The sequence below is a fragment of the Stomoxys calcitrans genome, chromosome 2, assembly GCF_963082655.1.
Source record: "Stomoxys calcitrans chromosome 2, idStoCalc2.1, whole genome shotgun sequence".
Lineage (NCBI taxonomy): Eukaryota > Metazoa > Arthropoda > Insecta > Diptera > Muscidae > Stomoxys > Stomoxys calcitrans.
In genome coordinates this window covers 50,312,069-50,335,587 of record NC_081553.1, presented here as the reverse complement: position 1 = coordinate 50,335,587, position 23,519 = coordinate 50,312,069, and the positions used below count along the sequence as shown (strand labels likewise).

The 23,519-nt window shown below is 39.6% G+C and overlaps 3 protein-coding genes across 3 annotated transcripts in view; 1 reads left to right on the top strand and 2 right to left on the bottom strand.

Annotated features, from left to right (window-relative positions):
• Positions 1-23,519, top strand: part of LOC131994658 (suppressor of lurcher protein 1) — a 394,762-nt gene that overhangs the window by 248,215 nt on the left and 123,028 nt on the right. The gene's annotated exons all lie outside the window — the stretch shown is intronic.
• LOC131995144 (probable cytochrome P450 9f2) lies at positions 4,923-11,380 on the bottom strand. Its single transcript, XM_059363206.1, has 4 exons — positions 11,175-11,380; positions 5,944-6,451; positions 5,210-5,870; positions 4,923-5,140 (listed from the first exon to the last, which is right to left on the bottom strand). Exons 1-4 carry the CDS (start codon positions 11,378-11,380, stop codon positions 4,974-4,976), a joined length of 1,542 nt encoding a protein of 513 aa, XP_059219189.1. The 3' UTR covers positions 4,923-4,973.
• LOC106083110 (probable cytochrome P450 9f2) lies at positions 15,093-21,563 on the bottom strand. The gene is made up of 4 exons (XM_013245960.2): positions 21,223-21,563; positions 16,047-16,554; positions 15,329-15,989; positions 15,093-15,271 (listed from the first exon to the last, which is right to left on the bottom strand). Exons 1-4 carry the CDS (start codon positions 21,426-21,428, stop codon positions 15,105-15,107), a joined length of 1,542 nt encoding a protein of 513 aa, XP_013101414.2. The 5' UTR covers positions 21,429-21,563; the 3' UTR covers positions 15,093-15,104.

Sequence of the window (23,519 nt, the reverse complement as noted above, 5' to 3'; positions counted from 1 at the left end):
AGAGAACAAACGAGAAGCTTAGTAATATAAATAATTAAGCACCAAACAAGTATCTCTAAGCAATAGGGGTTTAAGCTTAGCAAAAAATGTGCATTGTCATTCTAATCTCATACGCATATCTTTTTCTAATATATAACAAGTCAAAGCGTGCTAAGTTCGGCCGAATCTTATAAACCCTCCACCATGGATCGCATTTGCCAAGTTCGTCATCCTATATCTCTTTATAGACAAACAAAAGAATAATGCATTATAGCTATGCTAAAACTTTATCAAGTTATAAACCGATTGGGGCCATATTTGGTTTGCTTAGAGATTAAATTGGAATTTTTTATGCAAAATTTGAGCCAAATCGTATAAGAATTGCACCTTATAGTGGCTTAAGAAACAAAATCGGGAGATCTGTTTATGTGGGAGCTATATCAGGTTAAGGACCGATTCCAGACATTTAGAACAAGTATGTTGAAGGTCATACAAGAAGTAGCTGTGCAAAATTTCAGCCAAATCGGATAAGAAATTCTCCCTCTAGAGGCTCAAAAAGTATAATTAGGAGATCGGTTTATATTGGAGCAATATTTGGTTGTGAACCGATTTGGATCATACTTAGCGCAGTTGTTGATAGTAAAACCAAAACGCCTTAATGGCTCAAGAAATCAAGATCCGAGATCGGTTTATATGGGAGCTATATTAGGTTATGCACCGATTTAACCTATACGTGGCGCAGTTGATAGAAGTTAGAACAAAATACTTCATGCAAAATTTCAGCTAAATCGGATAATAATTGCGCCCTCTAGCGGTTCAAAATGTCTAGAGCCGAAATCGGTTTGGAGGCTTATCAGGTTATGAAACGATTTGAACCAGACTTGGTGCAGTTGTTAATAGTTAAAACAAAGCACTTCATGCAAATTTCAGCTCTCTAGCGGTTAAAAAAAGTCAAAAGCCGAAATCGGTTTCTATGGGAGCTATATCAGGTTATGAACCAGTTTGATCCGAACCTGGCACAGTTGTTGGTGATCAAACAAAAAACACTTCATGCTAAATTTCAACCAAATCGGTAATAATGCTTGTGCCCTCTAGCGGCAAGATTCAAGATCAGATTATATGGGAGCTATATCAGGTTATGAAACGATTTAAACCATACTTGGCGCAGTTGTTGGTGGTTAAACCAAAACACTTCACGCAAATCTGATAAAATTTGTGCCCTCTAGAGGCTCAAGAAGTCAAGCGTCGGTTTATATGGCAGCTATACCAAAACATGGACCAACTTGGCCCATTTTCAAGCACCTAGCTTTACTCCTTCGAAGGCTAGCGTGCTTTCGACAGACAGACTGACGGAAGGATGGACATGGCCAAATCGACTAAGAATGTCAAGACGATCAAGAAGTATCTTGGGTCTCGGATCAATATTTCGATATGTTACAAACGAAATGATGAAATTAGTATACCACCATCCTATGGTGGAGGGTATAAAAATCAAATTGTGTTTGTTTGTTTGTATGTATATTAGGGAAAGACGCAAAAACAGCTGAACCGATTTTTTAGAAATTTTAACAGATGGTGTTTAATGATCCTGTGGTGAAAATACGGTACTACATTTTTTTTAGTCGGAAGGTAGGGCGGACCCTCCCCCTTATCATAATTTTCAGAAACGGGTGGTTTGATTTAAACGCAATTTTGTGCGCCCTCTTATAGAAACCTAACTACAACAAAAAAATATGGTAAGTTCGGCCGGCCAAAACTTGGGAACCTACCACCATGGACTCTGCTAAAAATTTTTACAGAATAAATTTAGTTGAGGAGCATAATTTTATTCTACATTCCAAGCTTCTGTCAAACCACAAAAAAATTAAAGCTTCTAGGAACCGAAAAAGTGTAATCGATAAACCGGTTAATATGGGAGCTATATCTGGTTATAGACCAATTAGAACCGTACTTAGCACAGTTGTTAAAAGTCATAACGCAACACCACATGCAAAATTTCAGCCAAATGAGACAAAAATTATTGCTTGTAAGGACTCAAGAAATCAAATCGAGAGATCGGTTTATATGGGAGCTATGCCACGTTATAGACCGATTTGGACCGTACTAGGCACAATTGTTGAGAGTCATAGCAGAACACTATGTGCAACATTTCAGCCAAATTGGACAAAAGTTGCGGCTTCCAGGGGCTTAAGAAGTCAAATTGGGAGATCGGTTTATATGGGAGCTATGCCAGGTTATAGACCGATTTGGACCGTACTAGGCACAATTGTTGAAAGTCATAACAGAACACTACATGCAAAATTTCAGACATATCGGGCAAAAATGGGTCCAGTAATGACTCAAGAAGTCAAATCAGAAGATCAGCTTATATGGGAGCTATATCTATATCTGAACCGATATGGTCCATTTGCAATCCCCATCGACCTACATCAATAATAAGTATCTGTGCGAAAATGCTGATGCATAACTGCAAAATAAGTTGAAGAAAACGCTTAATAAACTTTATCAGGATCTGACCATTGTAACGACAGGTTTCCCTTAGCGCTGGGATAAGCTCGCCGGGGCCGAGGATTCGTCACAGAAATTTATTGATTGTGAGACAGAAAGAGAGAGACGAGAGAGGGCTGGTTTTAAACTTAATCTTTATTGGTATGAGATGACTTAAGGCTACTGTTTTTTAGGAGGAAAATATAGCACAAATCTGTAAGGCGTTGTTCCAGGCTGCCGAGACAAGTGGGTAGGCGGAGATGTCCTGAGATTAGTGATGGAGACCATGGTAAGTTCTCCATCTCGGAGGGCTCTTCTCGGTGGGTTCGCGATGGTACTCTCGGGGATGTCGGGAGTTGAGACCTTGGTAAGTATTCGGAAAGGGAGCGGGGTTCCCCGGCTAGGGGATTGTCAATTCAAGGAGCGGAAACCAAGGGAACGTGGGGTCAATCTGTAGGAATGAGGGTTGAATGCTACAACGCGAGACCTTAAAAAGTGCTCACGCAAGGTTAAGGAGAAAAACTAGGCAAGAGATCTTATTAAGTACTCAAGTCAGGACAACGAGGAAAACTACGGCAAGAGGCCTAAGGAAGTACTCAAGCAAGGACAATGAGGAAAACTACGGCAAGAGACATTAGAAAGTACTCAAGCAAAGACAATGCGAGGAACTACGGTAAGGATTCTACAGAATAGCCTGGAGACCGTGGCAAGTACTCTAGCCAAGATATGCTAGCATTCTACAGGATAGCCAGGGTACCGTGGTAAGTACTCCAGCCAGGATATGCTAGGATTCTACAGGATATCCAGAAGACCGTGGTAAGTACTCCACCTAGGATATGCTAGGATTCTACAGGATAGCCAGAAGACCGTGGTAAGTACTCCCGTAAGGATACGCAAGGATTCTACAAGATAGTCAGGAGACCGTGATAAGTATTCCCATAAGGATACGCAAGGATTCTACAGGATAGACAGGAGACCGTGGTAAATACTGTCCCCAGGATATGCAAGGATTCTATAGGACAGACAGGAGACCGTGGTAAGTACTCCAATCAGCATAAGGTAAGGATCAAAGGCTATGTGTTATGGACACCTGTGTAAGTACTTCAAGGATAATATCAGAATATTCTTACTTACCGCTGTTCGATGTTCACTGTTTCGTTGCTACGCACTGACTGTCCCCATTTCATGGGGTGTCTCCCTTTTATACTCATCGCCTGTCACATGTTGTGTGGGCGCAACGCAAGCGATTGATCTAGGACTCCACATTATAAGTCGATTTAGCCATGTCCGTTCGTCCATCTGTCGAAATCACGATAGTGGTCGAGCGCGTAACGCTAGCCGCTTGAAATTGTACACAGATACTTAATATTGATGGAGGTCATTGGGGATTGCAAATGGGCCATATCGGTTCAGATTTGGATATAGCTCCCATATAAACCAATCTCCCGATTTGACTTCTTGAGCCCCTGAAAGCCGTAGTTTTTGTTCGATTTGGCTAAAATTTTGCACGTAGTGTTTTTTTATGACCTCTAACAAATTTGCTATGTACGGTCTGAATCGGTGTATAACCTGATATAGCTCCCATATAAATCGATCTCCCGATTTGACTTCTTGAGCACTTACAAGCCGCAATTTTATTCCGATTTGCCTGAAATTTTGCACATAGTGTTCTGTAATGACTTTCATCAAATGTGGCAAGTCCGATTCAAATCGGTGTATAACCGGATATAGCTTCCATATAAACCGATCTTCCGATTTGACTTCTTGAGCCCCTACAAGCCGATTCTGATATCATTTCCAACAACTGTGCGAAGTATTGTCCAAATCGGTTCATAACCTGATATAGCTGCCATATAACCCCATCTTGGGTCTTGACTTCTTGAGCCTCTAGAGGGCGCAATTCTCACCCAGTTAGGAATGAAATTTTGCACATAGTGTTCTGATATCACTTCCAACAACTGTGCGAAGTATTGTCCAAATTGGTCGATAACCTGATATAGCTGCCATATAAACCGACCTTGGGTCTTGACTTCTTGAGCTTTTAGAAGGCGCAATTCCTATCCGATTTGGCTGTAATTTTGCACGTGGTATTTTGGTATCACTTCCAACATTTATGCTTAGTATGATCCATATCGGTCCAGACCCTGATATAGCTGCCATATAAACCGATCTGGGATATTGAGTTCTTGAGCCTCTAGAGAGCGCAATTCTTATCCGATTTGGCACAGATTTTGTACAACGGCTTCTCCTATGGCTTGACACAGGTCCCACATTAACCGATCTCCCAATTTTGCTTCTTGAGCTCCGAATCATACCATAACTTGTTTTTATCTAATAACGTCTAAAATTTAATTAACAAACACTTCGTTCTCAGAAGGTTTACAATACCCTTCAATGATAGACTCACGTTTTTGTGAAAAATTTCAAAACATATATCAATTTATAAAGATCTTCAATAAATGTTGTAGTGAAATATAATTAAGTATAAGTATTTATTGTTTGAAAATTTATGCCCTGGGTATAAATTGTGCCCAAAATCCTCCCACAGGTCTGAGCTGGAAAGTCTTCTTATCCACTACCGTAGGCAGACAAGTTTGTGAAGAAGGTTCCAAGCGATAATGCAAAACTAAATTATACAAAAATGCCTTCAGCACCAACAAGGCAAAACGATTTCCTAAAAAAGAACAACCAAAAAGGGTCATAATTTCTTTCCAAAAATTCAATACCTCTACAATTTCCATACCTATACAGTTTCTAGGGCCCAAACCAAAAGGCAAGTACAGGCCACTATCTATTTGCGATTTATTTTCCTCACTAAAACGTTCCGGATCCAAGACATCGGGATTTTCAAAAATTTTCCCATCTCTATGAATGGCAATCAAACTGGCACGCACGAAATCTCCTTTCAGAACCTCCACCCGTTCACCTGTCTCTGGGGATTCAAAGGTGAAATCCTTGGTGCAGGTGCGATCCACTACAAGGGTTACAGGCCATTTTCTTAAAACCTCTGCGATGACCATTTCCATATAGGGCATTTTTTGCAATAACTCATAGGTAACGTGTTTGCCCTCCAGTTGTTCATCGTAGTTTTTAATTTCTTCATAGAGTTTTTCCTGAACATTTGGGTATTCCAACAATTCGCGAACTGCAAAACTCATGGTCGTCGATACAGGTTCTAGGGCAGCAAAGAAGAATACAAAACATTGGGCTACAATCTCCACATCAGACCAATTGTGTTGCTTTGCTTTAGGCGTGTCACCAGGTATCATGCCCTTGGCCTCCATTAGCAAGTCTATCATATCGGCTCGTTGAATTTTATTTTCCTGACGATATTTCATGGTGTCCAAAACCAATTTCATGAAATATTTGCTGAATTCTTCATCGAAAACCTTGATGCCAAGAAACTAAAAGCAAAAATCAATCTTTGTTTAAGAAATTCATTTAACTTTAACCATATCACTAAACTCCTTTGCCCACCTTTGCCACTTTGGGTAGAATCATTGCAAATATGACCCTAATTTGCTGGGCTGGTGTAAAGGAAACTGCATTTTTGGCTCTCTTATAGAACTCATTGCCTTCATCCTTGAACGAATTGGCTTCCAAGCCAAATGCTGTAGATGCTATCACGCCATTCATTAGACGTGTTGTGAAATCCTTAACATCCAGCTCAAAGCCCTCTGCAGCATTAGCCACTTCTTTGGAACGCTCCTCCAAATACTTCATGGCCTCATCGAGAGTCTGCAAGACCAATTGAAACATTTGACGCATTTTACTGCCTGTAAAGGCAGGACTCAGAGTACTACGCATATCACGCCATTTTTCATTCTCCATCATGAGTATGGAACTGCTGAATAGATTTTCCGTATCAGAAAAGAATCTACGACGATTAACAAAATGATCGAAATCCTTGACCATTATTTGTTTGATCAATTGGGGATCCTTGAGCATAAGGGTGGGATCACGATTGTCAAAGGCTCCATAAGCTCTGAAAATAGAAATTGAAACAATAAATTCTCAGCGATTTTTAGCATTGAATTGAAGATTTTATTTGTTGAAGTAGGTTTGTAGAGACTTGACAGACAAAATAATTTAAATTTTTTTTAGGGTTATAGTAGAGATCATGCGAGAGAAAAAATCGGACAGCAAAGCTGTAACGAACGAGACAGAACGAGAAAGAAAATAAAAACACCACAAGTGATGGCTTATGCTTATGGATATCTTGTTGTTGTTGTTATGTGTTGTCTTACAATGTGTGCCTTTCAACAACAAATGTGTACTTTCGGACGAAATTCAACATAAATTGTTGCAGAAATATTAACAAATTTCGTCGTCGGTTTTCGTTAAAAGTTGTTGTTTTTCATAATTATTTTTATCTGTGTAATTCGAAATTGAACCATTATGACCCATATTCAATAAAATAAAAAAAAAGAATTATCTAAGCTAATCTTCAAGAGGAAAGCTGCAATCGTTTGAACAGTATAGACGGTTTGGCAGGATCATCTAAGAATGTGAAGATAAACAAGTAAAAGCATGTTAAGTTCGGTCGGGCCGAATCATGGGAACCCACCACCATGGATTCTGCTTAAATATGGGAACCATATCTGGTTATAGACCGATTTGTATCGTACTTGGCAGTTGTTGAGAGTCATAACAGAACTCTATATGAAAAATTCCAGCCAAATGGGATAAAAAATTGCGGCTTGTAAGGGCTCAAGAAGTCAAATCGGGAGAACGGTTTACACGGGAGATATATCAGGTTATAGACCGAATTAGACCGTACCTAGCACAGTTGTTGGGAGTCATAACAAAACACTACAAACAAAAAGGGTAAAAGGGTAAAATTTGAGGGGGTGCGACAACCCATATACTTCGATCCCAGATTCCAAATCAGATTCGAAATCATCTCCCGAATACCTTTCATTTGAGCCCCATATTGAAATGAACGGCCAAGATATCTGTTTGGGGGAGTTTTGGGGTTGGAGCGGTCCTATGGGTATTTTCTTACCATATTCGTATTTTAATACCATATTCGTATTCTACTCTCCAATACCTTTTATTTAATACCTATATTGTCCCAATCGATTGACTTTTGATTTTGGGTTGTGTTTTTGGCATGAGGGGGAGGTTCCGTCCCCCTTTTGATACTAAAAAATTGAAGAGCCTATGTTTCCTTTCAGACCAGCCTACACAATAAGCGAAAATTTCGAGAAAATCGGTTCTCCCGTTTTTGAGTCTATACGGAACAAACAAACCGAGTCCCATATATCCGTGATTGGCTAATGTGCCCATTTTAGGCGTTTTTGTATGCCAGATTCGTTATCTACTCCCGCATACTTTTCATTTGATACCCATATAATCCCGATCGGTCCACTTTTGATTTTGGGTGGTGTTTTTGGGGTAACTGTGGAGGGTCCGCCCCCTTCCGATATCAATAAATTATAAAGCCTATTCCTACTTCCTGACCATATTCGTAATCTACTCCCGAATACCACTCATTTGAGTCCTTTATTGTCATGATCGGCAAATAAACCTATTTTTAGGGATTTTGAGCTGGGGCGGCCTCCCAGGTACTTGGACCCAACTTTTATAATGAAATTCGTACTCTACTCTTGAATACCTTTCATTTGAATCCCATATTGTCCCGATCGGTCCACTTTTATTTTTGGGTAGTACTTTTGTGGTAAGGGGGAGGGTCCGCCCCCCTCCCGATATCAAAAAATTATATAGCCTATGTTTCCTTCCAGACCAACCAACACAATCTGTGAAAATTTCTAGGTAATCGGTTCAGCCGTTTTTGAGTCTATACGGAACAAACAAACAAACACAAATTGAATTTTATATATTGGGTTGCCCAAAAAGTAATTGCGGATTTTTCATATAGTCGGCGTTGACAAATTTTTTCACAGCCTGTGACTCTGTAATTGCATTCTTTCTTCTGTCAGTTATCAGCTGTTACTTTTAGCTTGCTTTAGAAAAAAAATTTAAAAAAAGTATATTTGATTAAAGTTCATTCTAAGTTTTATTAAAAATGCATTTACTTTCTTTTAAAAAATCCGCAATTACTTTTTGGGCAACCCAATATAAGAAGATTATAATAATTAAAACAATAAAATATTGCAGCAAAACTTATAACCAATATCACAGAACTGAACACTTTAAAGTACTGCAACTGAATATTATAGTTTGGTGTTGTCTTTCTCTTATTTTGTGTTAATTGAAGGTTTTATGCTCTCTTGAATGCGAAGGCTTTCTAAAGTATATCTTTTATTCGCTATTTTCTCTTTGTCCTATATCTTGACATTTCGTAAGTCAGCCTTGTGTCCATACTCTTTTACATGCTGTGTGTGCTAAGGCTGTGCTCTCTTTACCTTTGTTTATGCCGGCTTAGTATTCGCTCTGCTTGACTGAAAATATTCGGTGAGTGGTGCGTGCATACGTAGACTACCTATCGTAGTTCCCCCTCGTTTCCCTTACATGTAATTTCGTATACCATGTTTCTCTGCTTTAGTTTGTTTGTTGTTGTTCTTCTTCTCGCAAATATTGCTTGTGTGTGTTTCATTTGATTCCAGATGCCCTTTAGGCTTGTTAGTCATTTTTTTGTCCATTAATTGGTGTTAGTTGGTTGGTGTTTACATATTTTAAATATTTTTCATAATAAATTACATATGTGCCTACTACTTCTGTTTATTGATATGTTTATAAGAATAGATACAATTTATCAAAAACAAAAATATTATCTAAATGCTAGTTGCTTCTAAGATTGTGATGCAATACCAAATGGCTATATGCAATGCCAATAGAAGAATATTAATGAGTTTTTTTCGATTATGTTATGGAATTTGCCTATCCCATTGCTAATTTGTTACCCCCACCACTAAATGATAGATGGGGGGATAATCTCTTCATTCTATTTGGTACACTCCGAAATGTGATTCTTCAAAGTATACGTGTACATATGTATTCTCGACAGTCTTAGTCATGTTTACCCAGATGAAGAAATTTTAAATTTTGTACTGATACTTCTTTTCATGGTGGTCGTTGGTCATATTGTTATACGCTGGCCCTGCAATTTAACTCATTGAGCTCCTAGAAGCCAGAACTACTCGATTTAATTTGTTTCCTAGTAACCCACGTACATATATAGACCAAGTTTATTTGTGTATATTTTTAGCAGAATTCATATTCAAGACTATCGTAGCTTCTGTCTGACCGAATTTAGCCCGTGCATGCTTTTTCTTGAGGTTACTCATATGTGCCCTCATCTCACACTTGTAAACATTGTCACCACTAATACACAATGTGTGCAAAACCTTTTCATATCTTTTTATACCCTCCGCCATAGGATGGGGGTATATTAATTTCGTCATTCTGTTTGTAACACTCCGAAATATGCGTCTGAGACCCCATAAAGAATATATATTCTTGATCGCCATGTCATTTTGAGTCGATCTAGCCATGTCCGTCCGTCTGTCCATCCGTCAGTCCGTCCGTCTGTCTGTCGAAAGCACGCCAACTTTCGAAGGAGTAAAAATAGCTGCTTGAAATTTTGCACAAATACTTTTTTATTAGTGTAGGTCGGTTGGGATTGTACATGGGCCAAATCGGTCCATGTCTTGATATAGCTACCATATAAACCGATCTTGGGTCTTGACTTCTTGAGCCTCTAGAGGGCGCAATTCTCGTCGAATTTGGCGGAAATTTCGCACGTGGTGTTTTTTTGTTTGGCACGTGGAAGTGTTTGGTCACTTCCAATAACTATGGTAAGTACGGCGCAAATGAGTACATAACCTGATATAGCTGCCATATAAACCGATCTTGGGTGTTTGACTTCTTGAGCCTCTAGAGGGCGCAATTCTTATCCGATTTGACTGAAATTTTGCATGTAGTGTTTTGATATCACTTCCAACAACTGTGTTAAGTATGATTTAAATCGGTTAGTAATCTGGCATAGCTGTCATATAAACGGATCTTGGATCTCGACTTCTTGAGCCTCTAGAGCGCGCAATTTTCATCCGATTTGGCTGAAATTTTGTACGTAATGTTTTGTTATCACTTGCTATTACTGGGCTAAGTATGGCGCAAATCGGTACATAACCTGTTATAGCTGCTACATAAACCAATCTGGGATCTCGACTTCTTGAGCCTCTAGTGGACGCAATTCTCATCCGATTTGGCTGAAATTTTGCACGTAATGTTCTGTTATCATTTCCCATTACTGTACTAAGTATGGCGCAAATCGGTATAAATCCAGATATAGCTGCCATATAAACCGATCTGGGATCTTGACTTCTTGAGCCTCTGGATGGCGCAATTCTCATCCGATTTGGCTGAAATTTTGTTCAACGGCTTCTCTCATGACCTTCAACATACGTGTCTAATATGGTCTGAATCGATCAATAGTTTGATACAGCTCTCATATAAACCTATCTGCCGATTTTGCTTCTTGAGCCCCTACAAGGCGCAATTCTTATCCGAATGAACTGAAATATTACACAATGACTTCTACAATGTTCAGCATTCTTTTATGGTCCGAATCGGACTATAACTTGATATAGCTCCAAAAGCATAACAGTTCTTATTCAATATTCTTTATTTGCCTTAAAAGAGATACCGCACATAGAACTAGACACATGCGATCCATGGTGGAGGGTATATAAGTTTCGGCCCTGCCGAACTTAGCACTTAGCATACCTATTCGATCTACTCACATTCCATTATGTCGATTGTGTATTTCTTGCTGCACTTGAACCACCGACTTCCTGCGGAAAATCATCTCAGCTCCACCTCCAAAAATAAATGCGGGTTTCTCATAGGGTATATTGCGTTTCTTGAAGAAGTCATGATTTTTGGTGCCCCAACGGTAAAATACCACCAAAAAGTACACTGCTGGAAGTATTAGAATTTCTAACCACATAGTTAAATTAAATTTTTAATGAATTAATGTTTGTTTTTGGGACTAAGAACTCCTTCGTTTGGTTTTTAAATATTAAAAATTTATTCTTATTGATTATTTTTTTCTTTTATTTTTTTAAGTTGTTTATGTGACTGAGTTTTAGAAAATACTAATGGTGCTGAGTCTTCTGTTGAATATCTAATATGCTTCATTTGCTTAGGGTTCCGTATTCTATTGGCCAACTGTGCAGTGAGAGTAACCCCTATAGAGAGAGAGAGAGAGAGTGAGAAAGAATATTCAAATGAAATGTTAGATGAGAATTGCGCCCTCTAGAGTTAATTACTAACCAAGACAAATATCTACGCTCACCTGAGTTTAGCGTGCAGCAAAAACCGATGCTTGTTTGGTAAATCAATGAAATGATGGAGAAGGTAATTTTGACTGGAATGAAGTTTATGATGAAATATTATGAAGTTTATAACAACTAAAACGATTTCAGCAAAGACCATCGGCAAGAAACGATTAAACCAGGCATACATTGATGCTGTCAGATCAAAAAGGGAAGCTTTCAAAAAATTGGAGTTCGAACCAGAATTCTAATACTGAACATTTGCGCAGCCGCTCAAGGCAACAAATTCGTATGACAAAGTACGAAAAGTTTCTTCAGGAACCACGTCTATGTGTCAAACATGGCTCATTTAAGAAGATGTAGTCACTTGTCCAGCTGATGGAATTTTCCAATTCCAGAACTGTATCCAAATCCCACTAGAACGTCAAACGCTTTTTTGGGATTTAATTGTTTATTCCATTTTGTTTCTTTTTATACCCACCACCGATAGATGGGGGTATATTCATTTTGTCATATATTCGTTTTGATCGTCTTAAAAATCTATGACGATCTAGCCATGTTCGTCCGTCCGTCTGTCTGTTGAAATCACGCTACAGTCTTTAACAAGTAAGGGCGAGCAAAGTTCGGCCTGGCCATACCATACATACGTGTCCTGTATGTTGAAGGTCATGGGAGAAGTCGTTGTAGAAAATTTCTGCCAAATCGGATGAGTATTGCGCCCTCTAGAGGCTCCATAATTCAAGATCCAAGATCGATTTATATGACAGCTATATCAGGTTCTATACCGATTTCCGTCATACTTATCACATTTATTGGCAGTCGTAACAAAACACCCCACGTTAAATTTCAGCCAAATCGGATAAGAATTGCGCCCTCTAGAGGCTCAAGAAGTCAAGACCCAAGATCGGTTTATATGGCATCTAAATCAGGTTGTGAACCGATTTGAACGAATCTTAGCACAGTTGTTAAAAGTCATAACAAAACACCTCATGCAAAATTTCAGCTTAATCGGATAATAGTTGCGCCCTCTAGCGGCTCAAGAACTCAAGATTCAAGATCGGTTTATATGGCAGCTATACCAGGCTATGGACCGATTTTAATCATACTTAGCACAGTTGTTGGAAGTGATACCAAAACACCACGTGCAAATTACTGCAGAATCGGATAAGAATTGTGTGCTCTAAGACCTGTGTGCTATAGCAGCTATATCAAAACATGAACCGATTTGGCCCATTTACAATCCCAACTGACCTTCACTAATAAAAAGTATTTGTGCAAAATCTCAAGCGCCTAGCATTACTTCTTCGAAAAATAGCGTGCTTTCGACAGACGGATGGGTGGACAGACAGATTGGCATGGCTTTTTGGGGTCTTAGATGCATATTTCGAGGTCTTACAAAGAGAATGACGAAATTAGTACCATTTCATTTGCATATAAAAAGGTTTAACATTACTAATTGTAAAAAATTCATTGAAATCGGGCGATCGGTATAAGTAATGAAAGCTATCTCCAAATATAGACCGATCTGAACCATATAAGGTACGGATATCAAAGAGCTGAACAGGGCTCACTGTGCCAAATTTCAGCAAAATCGTTTAATAAATGCATCTTTTACCTTCAATCGGGAGGTCGGTCTATATGACAGCTATATCCAAATCTGGACCGATCTGGGCCAAATTGAAGAAGGATGTCAAAGGCCCTCACTCTCTCAAATTTTTGCAAAATCGTACAATAAATGCGCTTTTTGTGGGCCTAAGACCTTTAATCTAAAGATCGGTCTATATGGCAGCTATATCCAAATCTGGACCGATCTGGGCCATATTGCAGAAAGATGTCGAGGGGCCTAACTTCACTCACTGTCCCAAATTTTGGCAATCGGACAATAAATGCTCATTTTATGGGCATAAGACCTTAAATCTAAAGATCGGTCTATATGGCAGTTATATCCAAATCTGGACCAATCTGGGCCAAATTGAAGAAGGATGTCGAAGAGCCTAACACAACTCACTGCCTCAAATTTCAGCGACATCGAATAATAAATGCTCCTTTTATGGGCCCAAAACCTTAAATCGAGTGATCGGTCTATATGGCAGCTATATCCAAATCTGGGCCGATCTGGGCCAAATTGAAGAAGGATGTCGAAGACCCTCGCTCTCCCAAATTTTTGCAAAATCGTACAATAAATGCTCATTTTATGGGCCTAAGACCCTAAATCGGTGGATCGGTCGATATGGCAGCTATATACAAATCTGCACCGATCTGGGCCATATTGTAGAAAGATGTCGAGGAGCCTAACTTAACTCACTGTCCCAAATTTCGGGGACATCGCAAGGTAAATGCGCCTTTTACGGGCCCAAAACCTTAAATCGAGTGATCGGTAGATATATTTTGGCAAAATCGGACAATAAATGCTTCCTATCCCAGATCACTCCTATGTTTGACCTTTGATCTTGTCAGATATCGAAATCGTTTTATTGAGGAAACGAGGTGGGTGAAATTGACCCACCTTCGCATTCCTCGTGAATAGCCATATTTCTGTCTTTTCTGGGTTAACATTGAGACCCCTGGGAGTAGCCCAGTCATATGCTATAAGCAGGACCCTTTCGGCCCTTCTGCATAGCTGGTTTGGATCCTTACCTCTAAGAAGTATTATAACGTCGTCTACATCGCAGCCGGGTTCAAATCCCTTCTCAGTCAGCATCCGTAATAGGTCGTTTATGGTGGTCGCCCCAAGATAACCTATTACGGATGCTGACTCAGGAGGGATTTGAACCCGTCTGCTATGCCAACGAGGCCACCGTAGCGCAGAGGTTAGCATGTCTGTCTATGACGCTGAACGCCTGGGTTCGAATCCTGGCGAAACCTTAAGAAAAAAAAATTCAGCGGCGGTTTTCCCCTCCTAATGCTGGCAATATTTGTGAGGTACTATGCCATGTAAAACTTCTCTTCAAAGAGGTGTCGCACTGCGGCACGCCGTTCGGACTCGGCTACTAAGAAGGAGGCCCCTTATCATTGAGCTTAAAACTTGAATCTGACTGCATCCATTGATATGTGAAAAGTTTGACCCTGTTCCTTAGTGGTATGTTCATGGGCAAAATTTGCATTTGCTATGCCTACGATGTTCCTTCTTGGGGGTAAGGATCCAGCTATGCAGAAGGGCCAAAAGGGTGTTGCATATGATATATGACTGGGCTAGACCCAGGGGTCTGAATGTTAACCCAGAGAAGACAGAAATATGGATGTTTACGAGGAATTCGAAGTTGGGCCAATTTGACTCACCAGACCCAGACTGGGCTCACCTAGTTGGGGAAAAAATTTCAAAAAACATACGAATTTATACAGATCTTGAAAAAATTTATATTGTATATTTATATTGTATATGTATCGTTTGAAAATTTATGCCCTCGGTATAAATTGTGCCCAAAATCCACCCACAGGTTTGAGCTGGAAAGTCTTTTTATCCATTATCGTGGGCAGACAAGTTTTAGCTGAAGGTTCCAGACGATAATGCAAAATTAAATTATACAAAAATGCCTTAAGCACCAACAAAGCAAAACGATTTCCTAAAAAAACAACAAAACTATTAATTCCACTTCCAACTTTAAAACCCTTAAACTTACCTATACAATTTCTAGGGCCCAAACCAAAAGGCAAGTACAGGCCACTATCAATTTGCGATTTATTTTCCTCACTAAAACGTTCTGGATCCAAGTTATCGGGATTTTCAAAATTCTTTGCATCTCTGTGAATGGCAATCATGCTGGCACGCACTAAATCGCCTTTGAAAATTTCAATGCGTTCCCCCGTTTCGGGGGATTCATATGAGAAATCTTGGGTGCAGGTGCGATCAACTGCTAGGGTAACAGGCCATTTTCTTAAAATCTCTGAGATGACCATTTCCAAGTAGGGCATCTTCTGCAAAGACTCATAGGTAACCTCTTTACCCTCCAACTGCACATTGTAGCTTCTAATTTCCTCGTGGAGTTTCTCCTGAACATTTGGATATTCAAACAATTCACGAACTGCAAAACTCATGGCGGTCGACAGGGGTTCTAGGGCAGCAAAGAAAAATAGAAAACATTGGGCCACAATCTCCAGGTCAGACCAATTGTGTTGCTTCGTTTTAGGTGTATCACTAGGTATCATGCCCTTGGCCTCCATTAACAAATCAATCATATCGGCTCTACGAATTTTATTCTCCTGACGGTATTTCATGGTGTCCAAAACCAAATGCATGAAATATTTGCTAAACTCTTTGTCAAAAACTTTGATGCCAAGTAACTAAAAAAATGTTCAAATTCATTAAAAGTTTCATAACAAACAAACTCCCCTGCCCACCTTTGCCACTTTTGGTAAAAACATTGCAAATATGGCCTTAATTTGCTGGGCTGGTGTAAAGGAAACTGCCTTTTTGGCTCTCTTATAGAACTCATTGCCTTCATCCTTGAACGAATTGGCTTCCAAGCCAAACGCTGTTGATGCTATTACGCCATTCATTAGACGTGTTGTGAACTCCTTCACATCCAACTCAAAGCCCTCTGCAGTATTGGCCGCTTCCTTTGAACGCTCCTCCAAATACTTCATGGCCTCATCGAGAGTCTGCAAGACCAATTGAAACATTTGACGCATTTTACTGCCTGTAAAGGCAGGACTCAGAGTACTACGCATATCACGCCATTTTTCATTCTCCATCATGAGTATGGAACTGCTGAATAGATTTTCCATATCATTAAAGAATCTACGACGATTAACAAAATGATCAAAATCCTTGATCATTATTTGTTTTATCAATTGGGGATCCTTAAGCATAAGGATAGGCTCACGATTGTCAAAGGCCCCATACGCCCTGAAAATAGAAATTGGAGTAGAAATTAATGCCTGTGAGTTTATTTTTTTGCCCAAGTTTATAGGGCAATGTCTTTAAATGCAATGGAAATTTGCCCATGAACATTCCACTAAGGAACTGGGGCAAACTTCTCACATATCACTGAGTGCTGTCCGATTCAAATTTTCAGCTCAATCGTTAAGGGCCTCTTTTCTATAGTCGAATCTGAATGGCGTGCGGCAGTGCAACATTCTCGCCAGGATTAGAACCCAGACGTTCATCGTCATAGGCAGACATGGTTACCCTTACGCTACGATGGGATCAATGTCTCTAACTATAAATGGAGGTGCGTATATAAGCAGATCGCCGAGGCTGCAAGGGACAGCATTGGAGCTGTCAAGGTCGCTAAAGTTCCTTAGTGATTTTCTGGTGAGTAAGTTGAACTGGAGCTAGAATCTGGAGTCTAAGGTGAGAAAGGCCTTTGCGGCTCTCTATTCATGCCTGAGGCTTGTTGGTAGTAGATGGGGTATTTGGGATAGGTTGATGCACTGGTTGTACTCGGCGGTGGTACGACCGGTTTTGACCTATGGTTGCCATGTCTGATGGCCTGTGACGGAATTCGCTTCGCATGTTAGGGTTCTGGATAAGGTGAACAGGGTGACTTCGAGATATATAAGTGGGGCTATGGTTGGTACTGCAACCAAATCTTTGGAGATGCTGCTGGGTGTTCAGTCGATTGAACTATGTGTCCCCAGACAGAGCGCCGCTTAGGTTGTTACAAATGGATCATCTTTGGGAGGCTCCGGTCAGACATACCGGTCTACTCAACGGGATTATGACCGTCTTGCAGACTAACTTCCTGACAAGGGTGAAGTTTGTGGATGGATGGATGAGTGGCAGAAACGATGTATTATGTGTGGGGACTTTAAAATCTTTACAGATACCCCTTCTTTTTGGAAAGGGTCCTGAACCTACCCTTTCCGTTGGGAAAGTGTACTAATACTACCCAATGCTTTGGAAAAGGGTACTAAAACTACCCTTTCCTTTGGGAAAGGGTGCTAAAACTACACTTTTCTATAGGAAAGGGTACTAAAACTACCCTTTCCTTTGGGAAAGGATACTAAAACTTCCCTTCCTTTGGGAAAGGGTACTAAAACTACCATTTCCTTTCGGAAAGAGTACAAAAACAACTATTTCCTTTGAGGAAGGGTACTAGAACTACCTTTTCTTTGGAAAAGGGTACTAGAACCACCATTTCCTTTGAGAAAGGGTACTAAAATTACACTTTCTTTGGGAAAGGGTACAAAAACAACCATTTCCTTTGGGAAAGAATACTAAAACAGCTATTTCCTTTGGGAAAGGGTAATAGAACTACCTTTTCTTTGGAAAAGGGTACTTAAACTACCATCTCCTTTGGGACTGGGAACTAAAACAAGCCTTTCCTTTGGTAGAGGGTACTTAAACTACCCTTTTCTTGGAAAAGGGTGCCAGAACTACTATTTCTTTTGGGAAAGGGTACTAAAACTACAATTTCCTTTAGGAAAGGGTACTAAAACTACCATCTCCTTTGGACAGGGTACTGAAACAAAAACTACCTTTTCTTTGGGAAAGGGTACTTAAACTACCATCTCCTTTGGGACTGGGAACTAAAACAAGCCTTTCCTTTGGTAGAGGGTACTTAAACTACCCTTTTCTTTGGGAAAGAGTACTAAAACTACCCCTTTCTATGGGAAAGTGTACTAAAACCACCCAATCCTTTGGAAAAGGGTACTAACCTTTCCTTCCCTTCGGAAGAGAGTACAAAGCCACCTTTTCTTTGAGAAAGGTTACTAAAACTACCATTTCCTTTGGAAAAGGGTACAAAAACTACCTTTTCTTTGGGAGAGGGTACTAAGACTGCCCTTTCCCTTGGGAAAGTATACTAAAACTAGCATTTCCTCTGGGAAAGGGTACTAAAACTACCCTTTGCTTTGGGAAAGGGTACTTAAACTACTCATTCCTTTAGAAAAGGGTACTAGAACTACCATCTCCTTTGGGACAGGGTACTAAAATAAGCCTTTCCTTTGGTAAAGGGTGCTAAAACTAAAAAACTACCCTTTCCTATGGAAAAGTATACTAAAACTACCATTTCCTTTGGGAAAGGGTAATTAAACTACCCTTTGCTTTAGGAAGGGGTACTAAAACTACCCTTTCTTTGAGAAAGGGTACTAAAACTACCCTTTTATTTGGGGAAGGGTACTAAAACTACCATTTTCTTTGGGAAAGGGTACTAAAACTACCCTTTTCTTTGGGAAAGGGTACTTAAACTACCCTTTCCTTTGGGAAAGGATACTCAAACTACCCTTTTCTTTGGAAAATGATACTAAAGGATAAAAACTACCTTTTCCTTTACGAAAGGGTACTAAAACTACCCTTCCCTTTGGGAAATGATACTAAAACTACCCTTCCCTTTGGGAAATGGTACTAAAACTACCCTTCCCTTTGGGAAATGATACTAAAAATACCCTTCCCTTTGTGAAAGGGTACCATAACTACTCTTTCCTTAGGGAAAGAAGAATTAAAGTACCCTTTCCTTTGGGAAGCTACATATCCCCTTGGGAAAGGGTACTAAAACTTCCCTTTCCTTTGGAAAAATATGCTAAATTATGCGTTGGGAAAGGGTTCTAAAACTACTACCCTTTATATATACGAAAAATAAATGAACATCTACTGCGTGTGTGTCACGCACTGGCAGTCAGAAGGCGTTCGGTTTTAGGTTCCCATTTCTTTGAAAACTTGTCTGATTTATCGGATCTGAACATTTGCAAGTGTTTCGGCTTTTTAAAGCGATCTGAATGGCTCAGCGGTAGGAATTAGAAGGCATCTTCCTTCACCAGGTTCCGATTGTATCACAATAGGCTAAAACGTCTAAGAGAGTCTGATAGCACACTGCCTAACCTAACCTAACCTAACGCCACTGGTAGCCAATTGGTAGCGTTATCAGAAACCCAGTATAAGAATCGTGTGTTAGATTTCCACCAAAGGCTTTAATCGATCACCATTTTGGCATTACGATGGACTGCAAATTGTCTAAGTGCGTCTAAATCTAACCTAACCTAAACTAACCCAACATTTCGGGGTCTTTAAAAATTAACCACTTCCAGCCGCGTCACTGTCACACTATTAGTTACCAAATTAACAACAATTTACACACCAGCTATTTCCACGTTGGCACCAAAAACTGGCACCATTTGCTTCCTAACCATATAAAGCGACCCAAACTAGAGCCACTTCTCATTCTCAACGCTGCCACTTGAGGTGACCCAAAATTGAGCCACTTCCCATCCTCAACGCTGCCACTTGAGGACAATACCTTCGACTCCAACTACCCTGACCTCCTGCCAGTACCGATCACGAAAAATCTTAAGTCATCGCACCGTCCGACATCTCTCTCCCTTTCAGAGACTCTTCACCATCATACTAAAACTCCTTGTTCTTCCCAGTACTACGAAATCTCCGTCCATCTAAGGTTGCTTGCCTGGTTAAAACAAATGCTCCAAGAAATACCCAAAAAATTTGCTTTATCCTACCTGAGGATAAAGCAAGAGGATGACCCAAGAAATAACAAAAAATATTGCCAATCCTTATTATATCCAGAACTACTGAACCTTCGTCTGCCTAAGGTTTTATGTAGTCTCCAAGACATACCCAAAAAGTTCCCTAGAATTTACGGGTTTCTTCCAAATTCTTCTGATTTAGCTTTGAGATTTGCTTCACTTCATAATTATTTCCATTTTGTTAAACAGTGTAGTTCGTTGTTTACATACTTGAAAATGATTTTGATAATCTTTTACCTGCCTATCACTTCTGATTAAATTTTAAATATATAAAAATAGATACAATTTACCAAAAACAAATCTGTTATCTTGATGCTTCTAAAAGTCTGATGCAATACCAAATCACTAGACGCAATCGCAGTAGTAGAATATTATTGAACATAATAATGACATTCCTATATAGGATTTTATGACACTGGTATTAGTTTGCAGTGGCTTATTTTTACCACCCATGGGGATAAGAACTCGCCATTCTGTTTTTACACGTCAAATAACTGCAAGTTCTGTAGACCTAGCCCTACATTCATCTGTCAAACTCACAAGAATGATCGAACACATGAAAATATTTGCTCGACCTAATCTGGATTGTTCTTTCGACCTCTACGCCCTCACCTACACGTCTATCTTAGCAATTTGGTACTCTATCACCAGTGTCCTAAAGTCCTCTTAAAACAATGCTAAAGCAGTCACCCTAAAATTTTCCGCATAAAGGTCTCTATCCTCCCAGTACCCAGATGCCTCAGTAATAAGGTCAATTCATCTATCCCCGGTAGTGACCATAAGGCAATTGGATTAACAAGAAGATTTTCCCGTACTCGCTGTCTTCTGCACAGGTAAAGACCCCCACTGGCTATAGTTAACCACTGTACAGTCGTTGTCACTGTCTTCAACGATTATAGCGGAGTCATCCTCTCTATCAGTAAAGACTTGATTTCTTCATTATAACCCATATAGGAATTACTAACAGAATTCATTTCGAAAAATTTTTACCAGAATCCATTTTGGTAGGTATCTAAAGTTCGTTTTGGCAGAACCTCTTACTGTCTGATAAACTTTTTCCCATTAGATTGTCTTTAACTTTCTCTTAACTTACATTCCATTATGTCGATTGTGTATTTCGTGTTGCACTTGAACCACTGATTTCTTTCGGAAAATCATCTCAGCGCCACCTCCAAAAATAAACGACGGTTTCTCATAGGGTATATTGCGTTTTTTGAAAAAATCATGGTTTTTTGTGCCCCAACGGTAAAACACCACTAAAAAATATACCGCTGGAAGTATTAGAATTTCAAACCACATTCTCAAGGTCAATGTTAAATTGTTTTACAATCTTTAAGGTTTTACTATCTTTTGTATTGTTATTAAATAACAAAATTTTTCTATATATATTTATTTAATATATATTTTTTGGTTGTTTTTATCGTGGAGTTTTTGGTAATACTAAAAGTTAAGCCTTTTGTTGAATGTCTAATAAACTTTGTTTGCTAAGGGGTTCTGTGGTCAACTGTGAGGAGTAGAGGAGGAGAGTGAGAGAGAGAGAGAGCGAAAGAGTATAACTAATTACCCACACAAAACAATTATCTAAGCTCAATAATGTTTGGCGGGCAGCAAAAACCGTTTTTTTTTGTTTGGTTTATCAATGAGCCTAAAAATGTGTGGTGTCATTCTTCTTACACATACATGCACACATACATATATAGAAATGCCAATAATACTCCAAGCAGAAAATAATGTTTTGGGTTGTATTGGGTTGTAATTGTATTGTATTTACTGGGTTATTTAAAAAGCTTTCGCTCCTACACACGATTACAAAGATGTAGAAGGAGAATATAAGAATGTGCGTTTGGTTTGATAATACATGGGGTGCTAATGTGACGTCACACAAGTGATTTTCTACATATGTTGATTAATTTACTGTAGTATTGGGTGACTATTTGATGACTACTTCAAAAAAACGTTTTTTTATACCCACCCACCGAAGGATGGGGGTATATACATTTTGTCATTCCGTTTGCAACACATTGAAATATCCATTTCCGACCCTATTCTTGATCAGCGTAAAAATCTAAGACGATCTAACCATGTCCGTCCGTCTGTCTGTTGAAATCACGCTACAGTCTTTAAAAATAGAGATATTGAACTGAAACTTTGCGCGGTTTCTTATTTTGTCCATAAGCAGGTTAAGTTCGAAGATTGGCTATATCGGACTATATCTTGATATAGCTATGGGGCTGGGGACCGATCCGCCGATTTAGGGTTTTAGGCCCATAAAATACACATTTATTATCCGATTTTGCTTAAATTTGGGACAGTGAGTTGTGTTAGGCCCGTCGACATCCTTATTCAATTTGGCCCAGATTGGTTCAGATGTGGATGTGGCTGCCTTATGGACGGATCCCTCGATTTAAGGTTTTGGGCCCCTAAAAGACGTATTTATTGTCCGATGTCGCCGAATTTGAGACAGTAAGTTGTGTTAGGCCCATAAATATTCTTCTTCAATTTGGCTCAAATCGGTCCAGATTTGGATATCGCTGCCATATAGACCGATCTCTCGATATAAGGTTTTGGGCCTATAAAAGGCGCATTTATTGGCTATTTCGCCAAAATTTGGGACAGTGAGTTATGTTAGGCTATTCAATTTTCTTCTTCAATTTGACTCAGATCGGTCAAGATTTGGATATAGCTGCCATATAGACCGATCTCTCAATATAAGGTTTTGGGCCCATAAAAGGGACATTTTTTCCGATTTTGCTGAAATTTGGGACGGTGAGTTGTGTTAGGCTCTTCGACAAAAAGTTCTTAAAAAGTTCAGCCGGCAAATCATAGGCTCCTGCTGCCTTATTGTTTTTCAGCCGGGTTACTGCTACGTGGTACACATTCTACACCATCATCAGGGATTGGTTCTGTGACAACATCATCGGATGCCAGCTGCTGAGAAAAATGTAATTTCTATATCCTCAGCACACTATCTGTATCTGTTACCAGATTTCCTTCTTTGTCTCTGCAGGAGGATGGGCTGTGCACAAGCCATCGCTTTAATGTTTAATTTTTTGGAAGATTTTTCAGACTATACACTGGCTTCAGAACATCTCGATTCGCTCACACTCGCGTCTTTTCATTTCCTTCTAATTCTTTCGAAGAGAAGACGTTTCTCCTCCCTACTTTTCACCCGAAACCTCTCCTTCGCCTGATGCATTCAGTAGCTTTTTGGCATTCTTCTTAGTCGTACGATGGGTTACTTGGAGAAATCGTTTGGTACCCAAGTACGGATGTTGCGGCTCTTTCCATGGATTGGGCAATAGTATGCCATAGCGCTACTATACTTTCGGGACCGGGAGTGCTTTCTGCAAGCAATTGGGTCAGTCGAGTGGAGTATGCCGTTTCCACCTG

Excerpts from the sequence above, each read along its gene's own strand:
- LOC131995144 (XM_059363206.1), bottom strand. The coding sequence starts at position 11,380 with ATGTGGTTAGAAATTCTAATACTTCCAGCAGTGTACTTTTTGGTGGTA. Across the intron at positions 5,871-5,943 it reads TTCTACCCAAAGTGGCAAAG|TTTCTTGGCATCAAGGTTTT; the intron begins GTGGGCAAAGGA and ends TTTTGCTTTTAG. Across the intron at positions 5,141-5,209 it reads GGGCCCTAGAAACTGTATAG|GAAATCGTTTTGCCTTGTTG; the intron begins GTATGGAAATTG and ends GTTCTTTTTTAG.
- LOC106083110 (XM_013245960.2), bottom strand. The coding sequence starts at position 21,428 with ATGTGGTTTGAAATTCTAATACTTCCAGCGGTATATTTTTTAGTGGTG. Across the intron at positions 16,555-21,222 it reads CACAATCGACATAATGGAAT|GGCGTATGGGGCCTTTGACA; the intron begins GTAAGTTAAGAG and ends TTCTATTTTCAG. Across the intron at positions 15,272-15,328 it reads GGGCCCTAGAAATTGTATAG|GAAATCGTTTTGCTTTGTTG; the intron begins GTAAGTTTAAGG and ends TTGTTTTTTTAG.